The sequence below is a fragment of the Siphateles boraxobius genome, unplaced genomic scaffold (assembly GCF_051911475.1).
Source record: "Siphateles boraxobius isolate OS27281-9 unplaced genomic scaffold, OSU_SipBor_1 5, whole genome shotgun sequence".
Lineage (NCBI taxonomy): Eukaryota > Metazoa > Chordata > Actinopteri > Cypriniformes > Leuciscidae > Siphateles > Siphateles boraxobius.
The window spans coordinates 4,844,244-4,862,500 of NW_027509141.1; the positions used below are offsets into that span (position 1 = coordinate 4,844,244).

An 18,257-nucleotide genomic window follows, 5' to 3' on the forward strand; every position below is an offset into this window, starting at 1 on the left:
GATGGAAAGGAAGAAGGAAGGGAAGAGGGAAAGGATGAAGGAAGGAAAGATAAAAAGGAAGAAGGAAAGGAAGGAAAGAGGGAAAAGAAGGAAGGAAAGATGGAAAGGAAGAAGGAAGGAAAGAAGGAAAGGAAGAAGGAAGGAAAGAGGGAAAGGAAGGAAGAAGGAAGGAAAGAGGGAAAGGAAGAAGGAAGGGAAGAGGGAAAGGAAGAAGGAAGGAAAGATGGAAAGGAAGAAGGTAAGAGGGAAAGTATGAGGGAAAGAAAGAAGGAAGGAAAGATGGAAAGAGGGAAAGGAAGAAGGAAGGAAAGAGGGAAAGGAAGAAGGAAGGAAAGAGGGAAAGGAAGAAGGAAGGAAAGAGGGAAAGGAAGAAGGAAGGAAAGAGGGAAAGGAAGAAGGAAGGAAAGAGGGAAAGGAAGAAGGAAGGAAAGATGGAAAGGAAGAAGGAAGAAGGAAGGAAAGGAAGAAGGAAGGAAAGAGGGAAAGGAAGAAGGAAGGAAAGATGGAAAGGAAGAAGGAAGAAGGAAGGAAATAGGGAAAGGAAGAAGGAAGAAGGAAGGAAAGAGGGAAAGGAAGAAGGAAGGAAAGAGGGAAAGGAAGAAGGAAGGAAAGAGGGAAAGGAAGAAGGAAGGAAAGAGGGAAAGGAAGAAGGAAGGAAAGAGGGAAAGGAAGAAGGAAGGAAAGAGGGAAAGGAAGAAGGAAGGAAAGAGGGAAAGGAAGAAGGAAGGAAAGATGGAAAGGAAGAAGGAAGGAAAGAGGGAAAGGAAGAAGGAAGAAGGAAGGAAAGAGGGAAAGGAAGAAGGAAGGAAAGAGGGAAAGGAAGGAAAGAGGGAAAGGAAGAAGGAAGGAAAGAGGGAAAGGAAGAAGGAAGGAAACAGGGAAAGGAAGAAGGAAGGAAAGAGGGAAAGGAAGAAGGAAGGAAACAGGGAAAGGAAGAAGGAAGGAAATAGGGAAAGGAAGAAGGAAGGAAACAGGGAAAGGAAGAAGGAAGAAGGAAGGAAAGAGGGAAAGGAAGAAGGTAAGAGGGAAAGTATGAGGGAAGGAAGGAGGGCAAACTAGAAGGAAGGAAAGAAAGAAAATGAGGAAGGAGGAAAGGAAAGGGAAGGTGTTGTGGGCTACACTTTATGAAAACACATGAACTAAGGCATTAGTAAACTATCACAGAAGGTTTATTTACACATTTGACTGATGCTGAGACTGTAGAGTTGAGTTTGGCTAATTCTCTTTACACAATCACAGTTGCCACTGTTTTCCTCAAACCTCACCAGAGATTCTCAATATAAACTAATACAGATGTAATAGAAAAAATGGATATTTTACCCCCTCCCAACACACACAAAATGTATATGAATGAAAATATAGAAAAAAAACGCACATTTGAAAGGTTTTGTGAGATTTTCTCGAACTTTTCAATACTAAAAACCGTACTGATTTTGTGATAACATTGTTAGATCTCATCATTACGAATTATGATAAATAAGAATGTTACACTCACTTGTATTGAGGACAATAGCTTACTCTAAAAATGAGGTGTGCACCAGGTGTTTGTCCTAAGGCCGTTAATAATATTAATAATAATAATATTTCTTTAATATTGAGGAAACTCTTTGCACTAAACCTGGATAATCAGCATTAAATTGGACTTTATTTCTCTCCTCAGATTTTCCTGCTCATTCTGTGTGTATTCAGCTTTCACTCCTATAGACTGTCTCTTTACGTTCTGTTGTTAATTTATTAAACTAATCTACATACTATTGATGGTAATCTGAGGGATTGACGGCAGATGAAGGAAAACCACTTTAAATCCTCATAGTCCTAATCATAAATACAGTGCATGTTCACAATAATAAATAAAAGAATGATTTAAACTGATATACGCATTTACATTAAATATGCCATTCTCAATAATAGAGTTAAGCACTTGAATTACATGAAATTACATTTAGCTGTAGCATGCTGTGTTTTAATGCTTGCTTAGCGCATGATAATAGCAGAACTCATAGTCTGAGAACATATTTTCATGCAATTAATGATCAATAATGTGCAATAAGGCCAATCTGCTTCCATTAAAAATATAAAGCAATTAAATTCTATTTGGCCAGTGGAAAGGATTGAGAAAAACTATCTCTGAATTGAACTATTTTTATTTATTTATTGAAAAAGGCAAGGATAGGCTACTAAAAGATTTTTAGCAATGTGATGTGACGGCACATCTGTATCTCATATTTTCCTAATGTCTTGTACCATTAAACACGGTATCATGTGGATGGATATTCATATGTAAATGATATGCAGATGAGGATATGCATAGCAAAACTAGGCGTTGTAAGCTCCATATATGGTTATTTCGGTTTGGAAACGCATGTGCGCACAATCTTTCGCTGACTGTTTTTTTTTTATATTTATTTTTTGGCGTACGCCATTTTTAACATTCAGGCGCACGTACACTTTTAAAAAGGATCTTACGCACTGTTTTATAAATGAGACCCAGGACCTGCAGGCTCAGACGTGATGCTTGATGTTGTGACACTGCAGTGTGTGTGTGTGTTTAAGAGCGGAGGAGTCAGCAGTGCTTGCAGCTGTTATCCTCTCTCTCTGTGTGTGTGTGTGTGTGTGTTCAGGGTGAGAGTGGGACTGAAGACTGTATTCGTGCCCTGGAGACCCTCTTCAGTGTGCTCTTCTCCATGTGTCGACTGATGGTGAGTCTCGCCAGCGCTCACAAAACACAATCAAACGCACTAGTTTCAAAAGGATAAGAAGGAATGTGGCCGTTCAGTGGTTTGAGTGGATCAGTTATTGAATATAGATCTGTAGCAATACTTGAGGAAGAATTGTTGCAATACTAAAATGAATATAATACTAAATAATATTATACTATATGATAAAACCAAAAAATAAAGGATTCTTTTGTACTATGAAATTTTTTTTTTCTAATTTTATTTTTTTTAAAACAATCCTTCACTTGAAATGCAAAACTGTTGAAGATAATTTTTTCTTGTTTTAAGCATCAATTTAACACATTTTTGTGAAGTTTATGCTTTAAGGAACAAACAGATGAATATAAATGAATAACAATAAATAACTAAAATAATAATAATAATTAAATAATCTTTCCTAACGGAATAGTTGACATTATAATTGTCATTATTTTAATGTGATTTCACTCTTGTGTGACTTTCTCTCTTCTGTGCAACACAAAAGCTGAGTTTTTAATATCCTGACCATTCGTTTTAATGTAATGACAGTGAATAAAAACTAAAGCTGTCAAGCTTCAAAATTGCTTAAAAAGTGCCATTTATAGTATCATATCAGTAGCTCATATGAACACTGCACGTGTACTGTAGCCATACGACAGCTTTGTTTTTAAGATCAAACATGTTTATTTAAAAAACTGAAAGTATTGATGTAGCAAAGTTCGTTGTTGTGGGAAGGAGGAGGCGGGAACCGGCGAACATTCACAGACTTTAATAATAAAATTAACAAATACAAAACGAAAAAACGAAGCCCCTCACGGACGACTGCTGTCACTTATAATAAAACACAACAAAAGTCCAGGCCTGTTCCTCTCTCTCTCTTCACTGCCGTCGCTCCGCCGTGAGAGATACGAGACCGGTGCGTCGCGCATTATCAATCTTGCCATCGGCCTCGTCCTGCTCCCCACAATTGACTACTTGAACTACTTAAGTTTGTCACACAAAGCATCATATGACTTACGAAAACTTGTATATATATATATTGCACAAGTCACACGGGTGACACTCACAGCGTTTTTATGACTTTTTGATGCTTGACACCGTGTCCTAACCAGATGCGATACGTTAAGATTCCAGCGATAAATAATGGGCTAGTTGCACGTGGCTGCCATGTTGGATTTCTGATCAGCGAGTGTGCGGTTGGACACTTCCGGTCTCGCTTTACGCCGGTGCAAGGAGCCGGAGAAAACCGAAATGATCTATTATAGTCGTTTATAGAATCAATTATATCACTTAAAATACTACTAAGATATGTATTACTAGCACACGAGCAAATGGCAATTAAATACACGGATGCATAGTCAGATTAAATAAAGTAATGCAGACTACAGACCCGGGTGTTTTGGGTCTGGTTGATTAAGTCATCCCTCCGGATCTTCTGCCCGTACTGCAGCGGCAACGGGGAATGCATGAAAGCTGACTTTGTTGTAACGTGACGAAACGTAACGACACACAACAATGAAGTGCTGAGGCTGTCACCCTCTGAAAGGCAAGTGGCCTCTCTTGAATCCTAAAAATTGCGTGTAGCATGAGTCCAAGACAATCTTCTGTTCGTGAACAGTTGTATTTCATTCATTAATCTGACCGTGCATTAAATGCATCCGTGCATTTAATTGCCATTTGCTCGTGTGATAGTAATATCAGTGTATATATATATATATATATATATATATATATATATATATAGGTAGTATTTTAAGTGATATAATTCTAGAAACAAGAGATAATTTTCGGTTTTCTCCGGCTCCCTGCACCGGCGTAAAGCGAGACCGGAAGTGTCCGACCGCACACTCGCTGATCAGAAATCCAACATGGTGGCCACGTGCAACGAGCGAATTAGTCTGTCCACACTAGACGCGGCGGGACTGCGAGATGCGTTAAAAACAATCAAAACCAACAGCCAATCAGAACAGCGTGTGGGCGGAGTCTCGCGGCACCAGAGTCACACTCACAGAAAATGGATAAGTACATAATCAAATTCACAAATATTACACTATTTAAACATTATTAAAAATACATAGGCTGAGTTACTAAAACGATCTTCGTCACAGTTTGAAGGTTCTTTTTTCCATTTGTTTAATTCAAGATCTGAGGTGAATTGTGACCCTGGACACAAAACCAGTCATAAGTCACACGGGTATATTTGTGGCAATCGCCAACAAACCCCTGTATGGGTCAAAATTATCGATTTTTCTTTTATGCCAAAAATCTTTAGGATATTAAGTAAAGATCATGATCCATGAAGATATTTTGTAAATTTTCCTACCTTAAATATATCAAAAATGTATTTTGTGAGTATCAGCACAATCGCCAACAGAAATGGAAACCTTTATAGGAGATTTTCTCAATATTTCGATATTTTGCACCCTCAGATTCACAATTTGCAATAGTTGTATCTCGGCCAAATATTGTCCTATCCTCAGATACATTCAGATGATGTATAAATCTCAATTTTAAAACATTGACCCATAAGACTTTAAGGTTTTGTGGTCCAGGGTCACAATTATCCATTGTTGCTTTTACAGCTCCAAAGCTGGAGCACTAAATGATATTCAAAGTCACATTATTACACGCTTTTAACATTAAATAAAGCACATAAACAGAACCTGAGATTATCATTGCCACACTTTGTGTTAGTTGTTCCAGTGTGATGTCGCAGAAAAATAGAAACCGTTTCTAAAATAGAATCGTCGCGTGTCGCCGCCGCGGCCGGTTAGTACAAAACTCTGATTAACATGGAGAATAAACCTTTTATTGTGCGGCGCGTGTAGTTAGGACACGGTGTGTCCTTGTAATTGAATGGTAAAGAGCGACCGGCGCGATTCACTTTTGTGTTCCACTGAAAGTCATATGGGGTTTCCAACAACATGAGAGTTGAACTATTATTTGAAACTATTGATATTTGCAGTTTAATAGTTGTCCACTTGTTGGAGCTGATCATCTGTTCATAACTGTGAAGGCGGGGCTTCAATTTACGGCAATAATTAATTAATGACCCAAAAGATCATTTGATAGATATGCAGACTTTCAATGCCTCATTTTCCTCATCAGTGATTATAAGGAACAACTTAATGCTTCAATGAATCTTCAGTCTGTAGTTTATTCATTCACTTAAAGGTGCATTGTGTAATATTTTGGAGGATCTGTTGACAGAAATGCAATATCATATACATAACTATGTTTTCAGGGGTGTATAAATGAACCGTTATGTTTTTAATACCTTAGAATGAGCCATTTCTATCTATATACACCGTGGGTCCCCTTACATAGCTGCTCTCGACGACGACATCACTTCCTGTTGGCCACCGTAACTTCTGTTGGGTGCAATTCGCAACCTCACAACTAGATGCAGCTAAAAATCACACGCTGCACCTTTAAGAAGTGTTTCTTGTGCCCAGGCTCCCTTCACACCGTTCATAACGGAGATGATGTACCAGAACCTGCGTCACCTGATGGACCCGGTGTCAGTGGAGGAGAAGGACACGGGGAGCATTCACTTCCTCATGCTGCCACACGTCAGGTACACGCTATAGTCATCAGCGCTGCACGTTCACGCTAACATGTTCTGTATTACAACAATAAATATCCGATAGCATCACATGTTAACGGTTATTCAACGCCTGCACCTTGGAACCTGTTTCAAGGTTTGCATTCTCGAGCACCAAACACTGTTTTCGTGCAAATGAACATTAAAACTTTTCTGTTAGAACGGTGTCGTGTTAGCGGCCGCTACGTTAATAACTAATGATCTTTGCAATGGAAGTGAATCAATCAAAACTAACTTTAGCTGCACAATAACTTTATTCTAGAGCTTCTACTGTTACTGTAATCTCCTGTTATCACTGTAAAGCGGCTTTGAAACAATCTATATTGTTAATCGTCGCCCTTTCCTATCATAACATATATACTATATAAAACAATATTCATGGCCGTTAGCAAACACCTTCTGTCATAATTAAGATGTCATGGCATTAGAACGTTTTTTAAATTAATACAATTCTACTATGTATAAAACAATTTCTTGACACTTCATAAATGAATATAAGTAATTATAGTGGAGTTAAAAATATATAAATATATTATTAGTAGTATTTATTAATATAAATAAATAATAAAAAAACAGTAATTGAAAACTTAACTCGTTCATTGTACTGTGAAAATTATTATAGGCGAGTTAAAAATGTATAAATGTTGTTGTTATAATTATTAAAGAAAAATAAAAACAATCATTGAAAACGTTTTCAAAACAATAAGAGTAAAGTTAAAAAATCTATAAATATTATTGTTTTTAAAATGTATAAATATAATTATTATTATTATTATTATTATTATATTATTTGTTAATAATACATCATATAATGATAGTACAATTAATATGATATTAAAATGTTATATTATTATTGTTGTTATTATTAATAATAATCATAATCATAAATAATTGAAAAATGAATCATTTGTAACTCATTCATTGTAATATAAAATAAAAATTGTACAATTAAAAATATATAAATCTAATAATATTTCATATGTTTTTATTAATAATAATAAACAATATATTTAATATTATTAGATTTATATACTGTATTTGTAATTGCACATTATTCTAATTATTTATTATTATTAATAATAATTATAATAATATTATTACTAATAATAAATAAAATGAACAATTTAACCCTTATTTAAAATGCAGAATTTAAAAGTTTACTGAAATTGTTGTACCTGAAATGATGAGATAATCTCTGAAACCTGAACCCTGTATGTGAGAGTCGAACACAAGCAGACTCTGTGTTCGGGAGCGTGAACAGATCGATATGCAGAAGCTGATTAAACTCATTCCGCATTAAGACATTTACATTTTGACAGCTAGAACTTAGACTGTTTGATGAAAGAAAATAGTTTTCCTTCCTTATTTAATGAACTTCATCAGATGTTCTGAAACCGATAAACACACAAAACTCTTCCTGCATCTGGTCAGATGTTGAGAGTTAATCTGGTGTTTGAAGCATGCAGGCCTGTCAAATAAAAATTTGAATTTCAAATATTTGTCGAATTAAAAAAAAAAACTGCACATACGAATGCAAAAACTGTGCATTCAAATTTTTGGTGTCTAGAGGCATGACGCATGATGATGTAACTGACGCGGTTTGTTTTTGTTAGCTTATCCAGTAAAGTGCGTTGCAACTGCTTTGTTAATGTAAATTGAAAAATGTAAAAATGGTGGAAAACGTCTTCCTGCTGACGAAAACCCTCTCAGTTGGAGGCAAAAATTGTGCAACGACACACTTGACCAGACCTGCACATCAGTCAGAGCTGTGTGAGAGAGTGTGTGTGTGTGTTCATCAGCTGAGCTCATCAAGCAGAGCGTCTGCTGTTTTTGATGAACAATATGTAGATGTAGTGAGTGTTTCTGAATGTCGGTTTGCTGTTGTGTGTTCATGTAGGTCATTACGCTGTGTGTTAAAGCGTGTTTTCTCAGGTTACTGATGCACAAATTAAGCATTCAAATTAAGGAAATTATATTTTATTTAAGAACAATTGTTTAAAAAGCTAATGCACTTGAAAAAGTGAATGTCATTTCAATAAAAGATGCGATGCTTGATTTGGTTAATATGTGCTTATTGCGCCCCCTTGTGTTCAAAGAACACAATACAATACTTTTTCCCTCTAACATTAAAGCTACACTGTGTAACTTTTTTAGTTTATTCTTAGCTAAAAACACTTAGTTCTTTCAAAAATATATGTGCTCATTAATGTATATTTACTTCGTTCAAGTAATAAAGTATTCTCGTGAGTGTATAATATGCCATTGAAAATACATACGGGTGGGGGGTTCTAATGTCGGTCGCCATGTTGCCCCTCCATCTTGAAAGTACATTAGCCAAAGAGGGAGATACGGTTAATTCAAGCTTCGCCTTTCGCGTTTTAACACTCGATGGCACCGTGTCGAATCTCAAGAGGGGGATTGCTTGAGACTGATATATAAAAACCTGAAAGCCTTTTTGAAAGTCTGTTGCTGATGGAGGATCACTCTTATTCTCGAGGATACGTATCAGAGTCGCCAAGGAAGCGAAAAAGAGAATTAAGACGGCAACGCAACAGGCAAATCAACAAGACAAAAGTAAATATTGGAGTGGCCTTTCCAAGATGGAAAGAGCTCATGACGAGCAACGATTTTAAAAAGGATGCCGACGTTGCCTGCTTTCTTCTCGACAGGTAACGTTAATTAAGCCTGTTTGTGTATATTGGAAGTTGCTTGGCTAATTATATCATTGTGTGCTGTGCATAACGCTAGAACGACATCTAGGATAGGTTTCCTCACGTCAATGATGAAAAGTATTGTTTACCTTGTAACATAAATCCGTGTTCTATGACGGATAACATGTGATTAATATTTTAATGGCGCTATAATTTGTAGGCTATAAGTTATATGTAGGCACTTTAAATTTGAGTTATTTTTCATTTATTTTACTTTATACACAATTAACGTAGCCTAATGTGATAATGCAGTTGTAATGCTGCATTCCAATCTTGGACTACATTGGCCACCGTAGGAGTTAAAACGAAATCGGAATTGAGAGGAACAGAAACTAATATTCACTGGATGGTCATATACCTTTTCACCGCTAGATGGGGGTAAAAATCACACAGTGTAGCTTTAAAAACAGTTTTACCCACTCCACAGTAGACCAAAAACAAATAAATTATAACGCCAGACTATCAATGTAAATGTCTGATGAGAGAATAATGTTAGAAATCAAACTACTCTTGCATCTAGGGCTGAAACGATTCCTCGAGTTACTCGATTACAAAAATTCCTTGAGGCAAAAACGCTGCCTCGAAGCCTCGTTAAATTCCTATGACGCGCACTATACGCGCGGCGGAGGGATTTGATTGTTTCACACGGACCGTTTATTCACACGGACCTGTTCAGGAAGCATATATTTTTAATTTAGTTGGCGCGATAGCGGAGAATAAATATGTAAATAAACGGCAGAAATTGTCTAAAGTGTGGGATCATTACACACTTAATTCACTTAATACACTTAACTCGCTGAAACAAGGTAACGTAGTCTAAGCCTATTGATGTTCGCTGTTTTAATCCCATACTGTATTTGTAGCGATGTCGTGATGCGGTTTGACTAGAGATGATTTTTAGCTTTGATGACATTTTTAAGTTGTAAACGTAACTATCACGTTCAATTGCAAGAGAGTATAACCTAAAAAAAGAACCCCTTCACACACACACACACACACACGCCAGTCAGACCATTTGCAGCAATGCATCACATATGCTTAAACTTGTATGTAGCCACGCAACAATAATTTCAGCATGCATTCACTGTACACACCGGGACGTGATGGAGGAAAAATATTGTATTGCAGTCTTTGCGAGACCTTGTTTGTATTTCACGTCTGCCAAATATTTACAGACAACAACAAAAAATTAAGCCTGCCCCAGCCTGTTGGTTTTTAATAAAGATTCGGAGTACTCATTTTTCAGTTAAAACGCACGGAACATAAAGTGCGTCAGCTTTTACTGCGTGCTCAACAACAAGTCACGTTACAGCTCTTCTTCAGCGTTAAACTACCAGAATACACAAATATGCTTAGGGTGGTTATATTATAACATCTTAAAGGAAAATTCACATATGAGATAGCTTTATAACTTGCATACTATATAACTTATAGTATATAACTTATAACAGCTTTAACTGAAATAGACACAAGTTTAATATAACTATTCTATTAATAAAACACACACACACAAAAAATATCCGATTACTCGATTAATCGATCGATTAAGTGCTAGATTAATCGATTACAAAAAGAATCGATAGCTGCAGCCCTGCTTGCATCTCAATGATCGCATTACATTCACAGGAACTAGTTTCTCAGCAGCGGCGGAAGTTTACTTTGCTCCGGTTAGTAGTACGACGCCGAAAAGAAAACACAGAACAGAAGCGCACTACAGTCGGGACCAAGCCTAATCCATCAGCCGGAAATTGAAGCCTCGCGGAAGCCGCCATTGTAGCAGAACTTCACCTGCTGTTAGCATTCCATTGACTCCCATTCATTTTGGCGTCACTTTGACAGCGAATAACTTTACATCTGAGGCGTCCAAAGACTTAATTTGTCCATTATTTATTTCTAAAGAAACACGACAATGTATAAAAGGCTCCATTACTTTGCATCTTATGTTATGGCCCCGAAGAAGCCGTTTTAAAAAAAATAGACTAACGATTGCGTCATAAGCACGCGACTCTCTGTCGCACAGTAGAGAAAGTTCTGTATAGACAGGAGGAGAAGCACACAGGCAATCTTTTACTGTCTATGAGGCAATCGGGGGGACATAGAGGCATAAAGTTAAGGGAGAAGCCCATAGATAGAGAGTCCATAAAAGCAACTGGACAAAATATTTCAACAACGATTTTGAGGAATTAGGTGATTTCAGATTGCCACCGCTACTAGAAGATTTACAACTGTCAGACTGTCGTCACGCTCAGTTTGAGCCCGCGCAGTCGCTCAGCCATCAGGAAGTGAGTGCTTCTAATGGGCTTCAGTTTTCTCCGTTCACTGTGTCCATTTCTTTTACTGTCTATGGTCGGGACGTCTAGCTCTCGGCTCTCTCGGTTGCCTAGGTAACTTAATATCACTCCGCCGCTGCTGTAGACTGTGCTAATAAATACAGGGAACAAAGTATACTTATTGCAATGCGATGAAAGGGTAGTTTGATTTCTAACATTATTCTCTCAACAGACATTCATTCCGATAGTCTGGCGTTATAGTTTATTTGCTTTTGGTGTACTGTGGAGTGGGTAAAACTGTTTTTAATGGCTGGCTAGCAGATACCGTTGACTCGTGCTAGCCTAGCACAGACGAACTATGCAACTGGAAGGACTGGATGAACATTTTTGAAAATGTCTCCACTGATAAATAACACCCAGGCTAACTTGGAAATGAGGTCCAATGTCCATTTATTTAAGAAATAAATTTGAATTTAGATTTTCAGCCATTTTGACCGGCCTAATAGCATGTGTTCGCTCTGAAGAGTGTGTCCCGATCAGGGCAGAACGGTCCTCGCTTGTTTCTGAAATGATTTAGCGTGTGCCTGTAAACACCTTTGCTAGAGCTGTAAACGCTCTGAAGGACTTTTCTTCCTGACGCTTCTCTAAATTCAGCGAATGTCCCGTGTTACAGTGGTGTGTGTGTGTGTGTTAATAAGCGCAGAGGTGACCTTGTGTCCGAGGAGAGGACACTGAGCTCATTAACTGATTAAACATCTCTTCTCTTCAGTCGTTTGCAGATGTAGCCGTGAAACAGTTCAAGGATGGAGATTTTTGCAATGATTTTACATGATGAGAAGCATTAGATGCTGTTTGACACCATGTGCCCTGTGCATGTGACACCTGAAACGTACTGTGTAACGGGTGTGAATCGTCACTGATCTCACGATTCAATTCGATTCGATATCACAATGAGTTGCATCCTCACTTTTCAATATTACTGCACATGGCTATATTTTTGTTAATGAATACATGCCGTCTGATATACACTGCCGATTAAAAGTTTGGGATCGGTGAGATTTTTTTTGTTTTTAAAGAAATCTCTTCTGCTCACCAAGGCTGCATTTATTTGATTAAAATACACACAAAAACAGTTATATTTTGAAATATTGTTACAATTTAAAACAACTGTTTTTTTATTTGAATATATTTTAAATTGTAATTTATTCCTGTGATCAAAGCTGAATTTTCAGCATCATTACTCCAGTCTTCAGTGTCACATGATCCTTCAGAAATCATTTGATGCTCAAGAAACATTTATGATTATCATCAATGTTGAAAACAGTTATTTACATTTTTATTTCAAGTTTCTTTGATGAATAGAAAGTTCAAAAGAACAGTATTTATCTTGTTTCAGTCACTGGTTGTTTCGACAGACCTCCGCTCTCAGTTCTGTGATTGTTCGAGCTCTTCCACAGCTGAATGAGTGTGTGTGTGTGTGTGTGTGTGTGTGTGTGTGTGTGTGTGTGTGTGTGTGTGTGTGTGTGTGTGTGTGTGTGTGTGTGTGTGTGTTTGGCAGGGAGTCTCTGATTGACAAGCGCATTGAGAACGCGGTATCCCAGATGCAGTCGGTCATCGAGCTGGGCCGCGTGATCCGAGACCGCAAGACTCTTCCCGTCAAGGTGAGACACCGTGCTGAATCCTCAGAGTGTGTCTGTGTGTGTGTGTGTGTGTGCGTGCAACGGATCACAAAACTCACGGTTCGGATTATTGATGGTTTTTAAGCCACGGATCAGATCATTGTTCGATTTAGCAAAAAAAAAACACACATATATATATATATATATACATATATATACTGTCAAACCAAAGTTTATTCAGACACATCCAACATTTCTCACATTATCACAGTTTATGCGCTATAGTTTGGAAAATGGCAATAAAACATGACAAGAAGTCAGAGTTATCAGATCAGTTGATATTTGACTGGTTTTGTCCATCCTTAGACTGTCTCACACATGAATTATGTTGAATATCTGTCAGCTGTTAAATTTAACTACACATTTAGATAATAACAGTTTAGCTCAACCAGTTACCAAGCAATGCTTCATGTTGTTCAGTCTGTAGCGTAAAAAGGTGCATTAGCAATTAAAGAAAAACATGATCAGCTCAAAGTGTCGGAATCATTTTTGGTCCAACATTTTTATACATTTTACCGGTAGTCACTGTATGAAGAATATTTGGGTATGATATGTCAGTTATTTTATTTTGATATCCTCATTTACATAAATGATCTATAGTTTCCTGCTCAAACTAGTAAAAGAAAATATCAAAAATTATATCTGGTGTCTGAATAACTTGTTTTGACTATGTGTGTATATATATATACACACACACACACACACACACACACACACACACACAGAGGGCGGGCAGACAGAAGACATCACAAGCAGAGATGAATACTAAATAGCAAAGTTACAAAGTCTAACACTAGTATTCACATACAGAAATTAATTAGTAAGCCTAAATGTAAAATAACACCATTTGTTCACTCTAGAAACTAAATATAGTTTAATCTTTGTTAAAGCTGTATTTTGTTGTTTTATTAACATTAATAAATATCATTATATTATTGTATATTATAACATAATATTATTTTTTGACATGCGCACGTTGGACAAATATACAGTTTTCCCGCTGTTTTTGCACAATAACTGTTCTCTTACATTGGTTCTTTATTTTTTTTAAACAGCAGACTTCATATTTATCCATTTCTGGTGATAATTTGGAGACGATGAGCCTATGAACCGTTGTGCCGCTGCTTATATTTATCACGCAGTAAAAATGCCCAAAACCACGAATCACATGCGTGCCGAACCGTGTGGCCTGATCCGTACGGGTCACGATCTCCTGAGAGCATGTTGGAGTCACTGCGTGTGTGTGTGACGCCAGTGTGTGTGTGTGTTTCCAGTATCCGCTGAAGGAGGTGGTGGTGATCCATCAGGACGCCGAGGCTCTCGCAGACATCCAGTCCCTGCAGAAGTACATCCTGGAGGTCAGTGTGTGTGTGTGTGTGTGTGTGTGTGTGTGTGTGTGTGTGTGTGTGTGTGTGTGTGTGTGTGTGTGTGACAATCAAAGCAGTTATTATAATTTACCTGCTCGCTCTTTTCCATGAAAACACAATGCATGAGGACTGACCAATGATGTCTCGGTTGAAATTCAGTCGATTTTAATTATAAATATCTACAATAAACTTTTCTACTTAACGTTAAAATACTTGTAAATTTTGATTTTAATTATTTTCCATTGAATTGGTAATAGTATCTCTACATCATGACAGAATTGCATATCATTTTCTGTCTACATTTTAAGAAAGTATACATTTAAATTATTATTTTAAGTATAATTCAAATATAATATATAATTATAATTGTATTTATTAAAGTCCCCCTGTAGTCAATCATTTTATCCCTTAAATCTCATCTTTGATCACCAAAATGACGTATTTTAAGGCATTAACATTTTTTTTCAAGGAAGAAACATTTAAATATCTTGAATGTAACTCAACACCCTTGCCTCATTTAGTATGCGCGGTTCTATGAATATGCAATTGAGCCCCGCCTCCACTCACTCACTCAGCTCAGAGATCCAGTCGTTGACGATCACACGTTGATCTGATTGGTTACAAGGTAGTTTGTGACGTCAGAAACACCAGCGATTTCAAAGCGTGTTTTTAAGACTGTCTTTGGTTGACTGCAGTTTTAAGGAGAAAATACTCAGCAATGCTGTCGACTTATGAATTTACACATGGTTTGTCCTAAAGCATATTAAAAACACCACATAGACACAAACAAGATTAAAAGACAACATTGTGGTTTGCTGTTGGCTGATCTCATGTGAGTGACAGGTTGCTCCACCCTCGTCATCAGAAAAGAGAATTCTGATTCAAGATCATGAGGGAACATGAACTTAAAACAGTAATGATGTGCACTGATAAATGATTTGTAATAAACGCTGCAAAAAAGAAATGTGAATTTAATAGTGACTTAAACCAAAGCACAGTTTGATCAGCTCAGCAGGGCCCTCTGCTGGTGTGGTGTCCTCGGCAAACATGTTCACCTAAGCATGTATCGATGGCCACATCACAGCACTCTTCTGGAGTGTATGAACACGCACACATGCGTGCAGGGAGTGTGTGAGCAGACGCTCAACCGGTGTCCTTTATCTCCAGCCCCTGCCGCAGTGATTTATGGGTGGGCTGAGCCTCCGAGCTAAAATTAGCTCCTCTGTCTCCGTGTCTGCCACGCTCGATTGTCAAACACCCCCGCCGAGAACACACACAAACACACACACACACGATTGATCCCAGCGCTAGCTTCAGTATTCACCATGACCCACTCGACTCACAAATATATTCATGAGAAAATCACCTGGATGAAAGATGATGAAACTGGACTTTTTTCCCAGTTGCATTTTGCTTTGCATTATTTAGTGAGAGATAATCAGGTATTTAAATACATTCATATCCAGCAGCAACAGAGATGCGTTTTTCAAATCTGTTGTTTTGAATCCGATCATAATGCTCTTAAACGGATGGATGTGTTGGAGACAGAGTTTAAAGAGCTTCCTTTCGGCTGGTTTAAAGCACCGTCTCTGTGAGGTTCATTAGATGCCATGTTTTATTCAGATGACGTTTCTGTGACTCGAGTCCCAGATGAACATGTGAGACACAAACTCAACCATCTGACTTGTTTTTATTCTGCTCTCGCAATGTGAGAAACACAAACGCTGCAGTCACCTGATTTAATGAAGCATCTCCCACTGCAATACAGCAAACACACAACGTGTCTCTCACTGGTGCTTTAAAACTTTATAGCGTCGCTGTCAGGCAGAACCTTCTCAACAAGCAATAGCCGTCATTTCTCCATCTAGGTTAACTATAGACCCGATATAGTTCAGCAATGAGTAACACACTTCTAGCCAAAATAACCTAGAATTTGGCTACATGTCGTTTTTGCCAAAATAACTTGCGAGATGAGATGTATGATATTCCATCATGTAAGCAAAGTCAACAGTGATTACAAGCTGTTTGGTTTCATTTCTTTGACATGTTATATAATTGATGACTACGCTATTCTTAGGCGATGTTTTAGACGTCTATTAAATTTTCACTGACAGCCCAAATTTTGCCTGGTTTTAGCCAGACGTCAGGGCTGTGTTTGGACGGCTATTAGACGTCTTTTAAATGCAAAATTGCTTGCTGGGTTATATATCCTTGTTCTATAAAACATATTTTCCTCATATTCTCCATTGTTGCGGCTCCTCTCTTCCCAGTCTGTCAGTAACGCTCTGTTTACTTCCTGTCTCTATGAAGCCCCTTCTGAAAAGCACACTGTGCTCTGATTGGTCGTCTGGGGCAGTGTGTTGTGATTGGTCGAGCGCTTCGAGTGTGTTTGGGAAATGTCCCGCCCCTTGCCATAACCGCCAGTTTAACACACTACTAACTAACTCAACCAGCCCCCGCCCCTTTATTCTGCGTATTAATTATTATACTGAGGAATATTGTGACGTGTTCGTTCCCGGAAGAAACTCAAGATACAATGGAGGCGTTTCAGGAGTTCAGAAACACTGACACTGAAATAGAGAAGAACTGGAGCTTTTCATCATAAAACAGCAACAGCTAAACAAAGATTGACGTGAAAAAAGTAGAAGTCCCAGACGAAAGATGATCAATCGTGGCAATTTCTGTGGTCGTGGCCGTCCTAAACGGTGATCCTACATCGTACAGTGAGAGTCATTGTCGTCATGGCCATGTGACCAAAGATAGTCTGCGATCATTTTCTTGACAGTGTCATAAATTTAGTAAGATCATCTCAGTGTGTTTGCTGCTATGACCTATGTCTACTGATTAGTCAGTGATGGACAATACTGTACTTAAAGTCCCCCTGTGGTGAAAATCCAGTTTTTAATGTTGTTTATATGTCTATGTGGTGTTTTTAATGGGCTTTAAGACAAAGCATGTGGAAATTCATAAGTCGACAGCATTGCTGAGTATTTTCTACTTAGAACTGCAGTGAACCAAAGACAGTCTCAAAAACACGCTTTGAAATCGCTGGTGTTTCTGACGTCACAAACTACCTTGTAACCAATCAGATCAACGTGTGATCGTCAACGACTGGATCTCTGAGCTGAGTGTGTGAGTGGAGGCGGGGCTCATTTGCATATTCATAGAACCGCGCATACTAAATGAGGCAAGGGTGTTGAGTTACATTCAAGATATTTTAAGGCATAAAGACGAAAAAACATTTAATATGTACTTTTGGTGATCAAAGATGAGTTTTAGGGGTGAAATGATTGACTACAGGGGGACTTTATGTATAGTACATTTTTCAAGTATCTGTACTTTATCGCAGTATTTTTATTTTGGGAAACTTTTATTTCACTACATTCCAAAACATAACATTGTACTTTTTACTCCACTGCATTGCCGAAAACATGTCGTTCCTCGTTATTTTGAAATGCAGAAATCGGCAGCCGCTCCGAGGCGGGATAGCGGTGTCTGAATAATTAATGAGCCGATTCTGTTCACTTAAATCACACAAGTCCCACTGAACCGATCCGAAAGCATTATCGAGACAACGACTCACTGATTCACATGATCAACAGATGTGATTTAAGTCCGACTCAAAATGAGCCGAGAACTGGAGATCCTCGGAGCTTGAGTGACTAATGGCGTGATAAGTTACTAATGCTGAATTTTAGTATTTATTATTGTAAATGAAAATCATATTTAGGTCATGATTGTCAGTTGTTTGTGGCGAGCTGTTTAAGCCCACTGTAATGCTTGAATGTGGCATAATGCTTGACCAAATGACAGAAAAAACTGAGCTCCCGCAGAGCTACAATAAACTTTATAAGTTGTAAGTTGATAATGCCATGAACGACACAAAATGTCTGTGATTCACTGGTCAAAAACCTCCTAACTCCATTTGAA

At 37.8% G+C, this 18,257-nt stretch overlaps 1 protein-coding gene across 2 annotated transcripts in view; it reads left to right on the plus strand.

The window, feature by feature from the left end:
* iars1 (isoleucyl-tRNA synthetase 1) overlaps nucleotides 1-18,257 on the plus strand; it is a 101,239-nt gene that overhangs the window by 37,982 nt on the left and 45,000 nt on the right. For both annotated transcript variants that reach the window (XM_077202572.1, XM_077202574.1), the window contains exons 22-25: nucleotides 2,622-2,699; nucleotides 6,152-6,273; nucleotides 12,840-12,942; nucleotides 14,235-14,318. In XM_077202572.1, coding sequence (XP_077058687.1) covers nucleotides 2,622-2,699; nucleotides 6,152-6,273; nucleotides 12,840-12,942; nucleotides 14,235-14,318 — 387 coding nt within the window. The remainder of the gene's footprint in view (nucleotides 1-2,621; nucleotides 2,700-6,151; nucleotides 6,274-12,839; nucleotides 12,943-14,234; nucleotides 14,319-18,257) is intronic.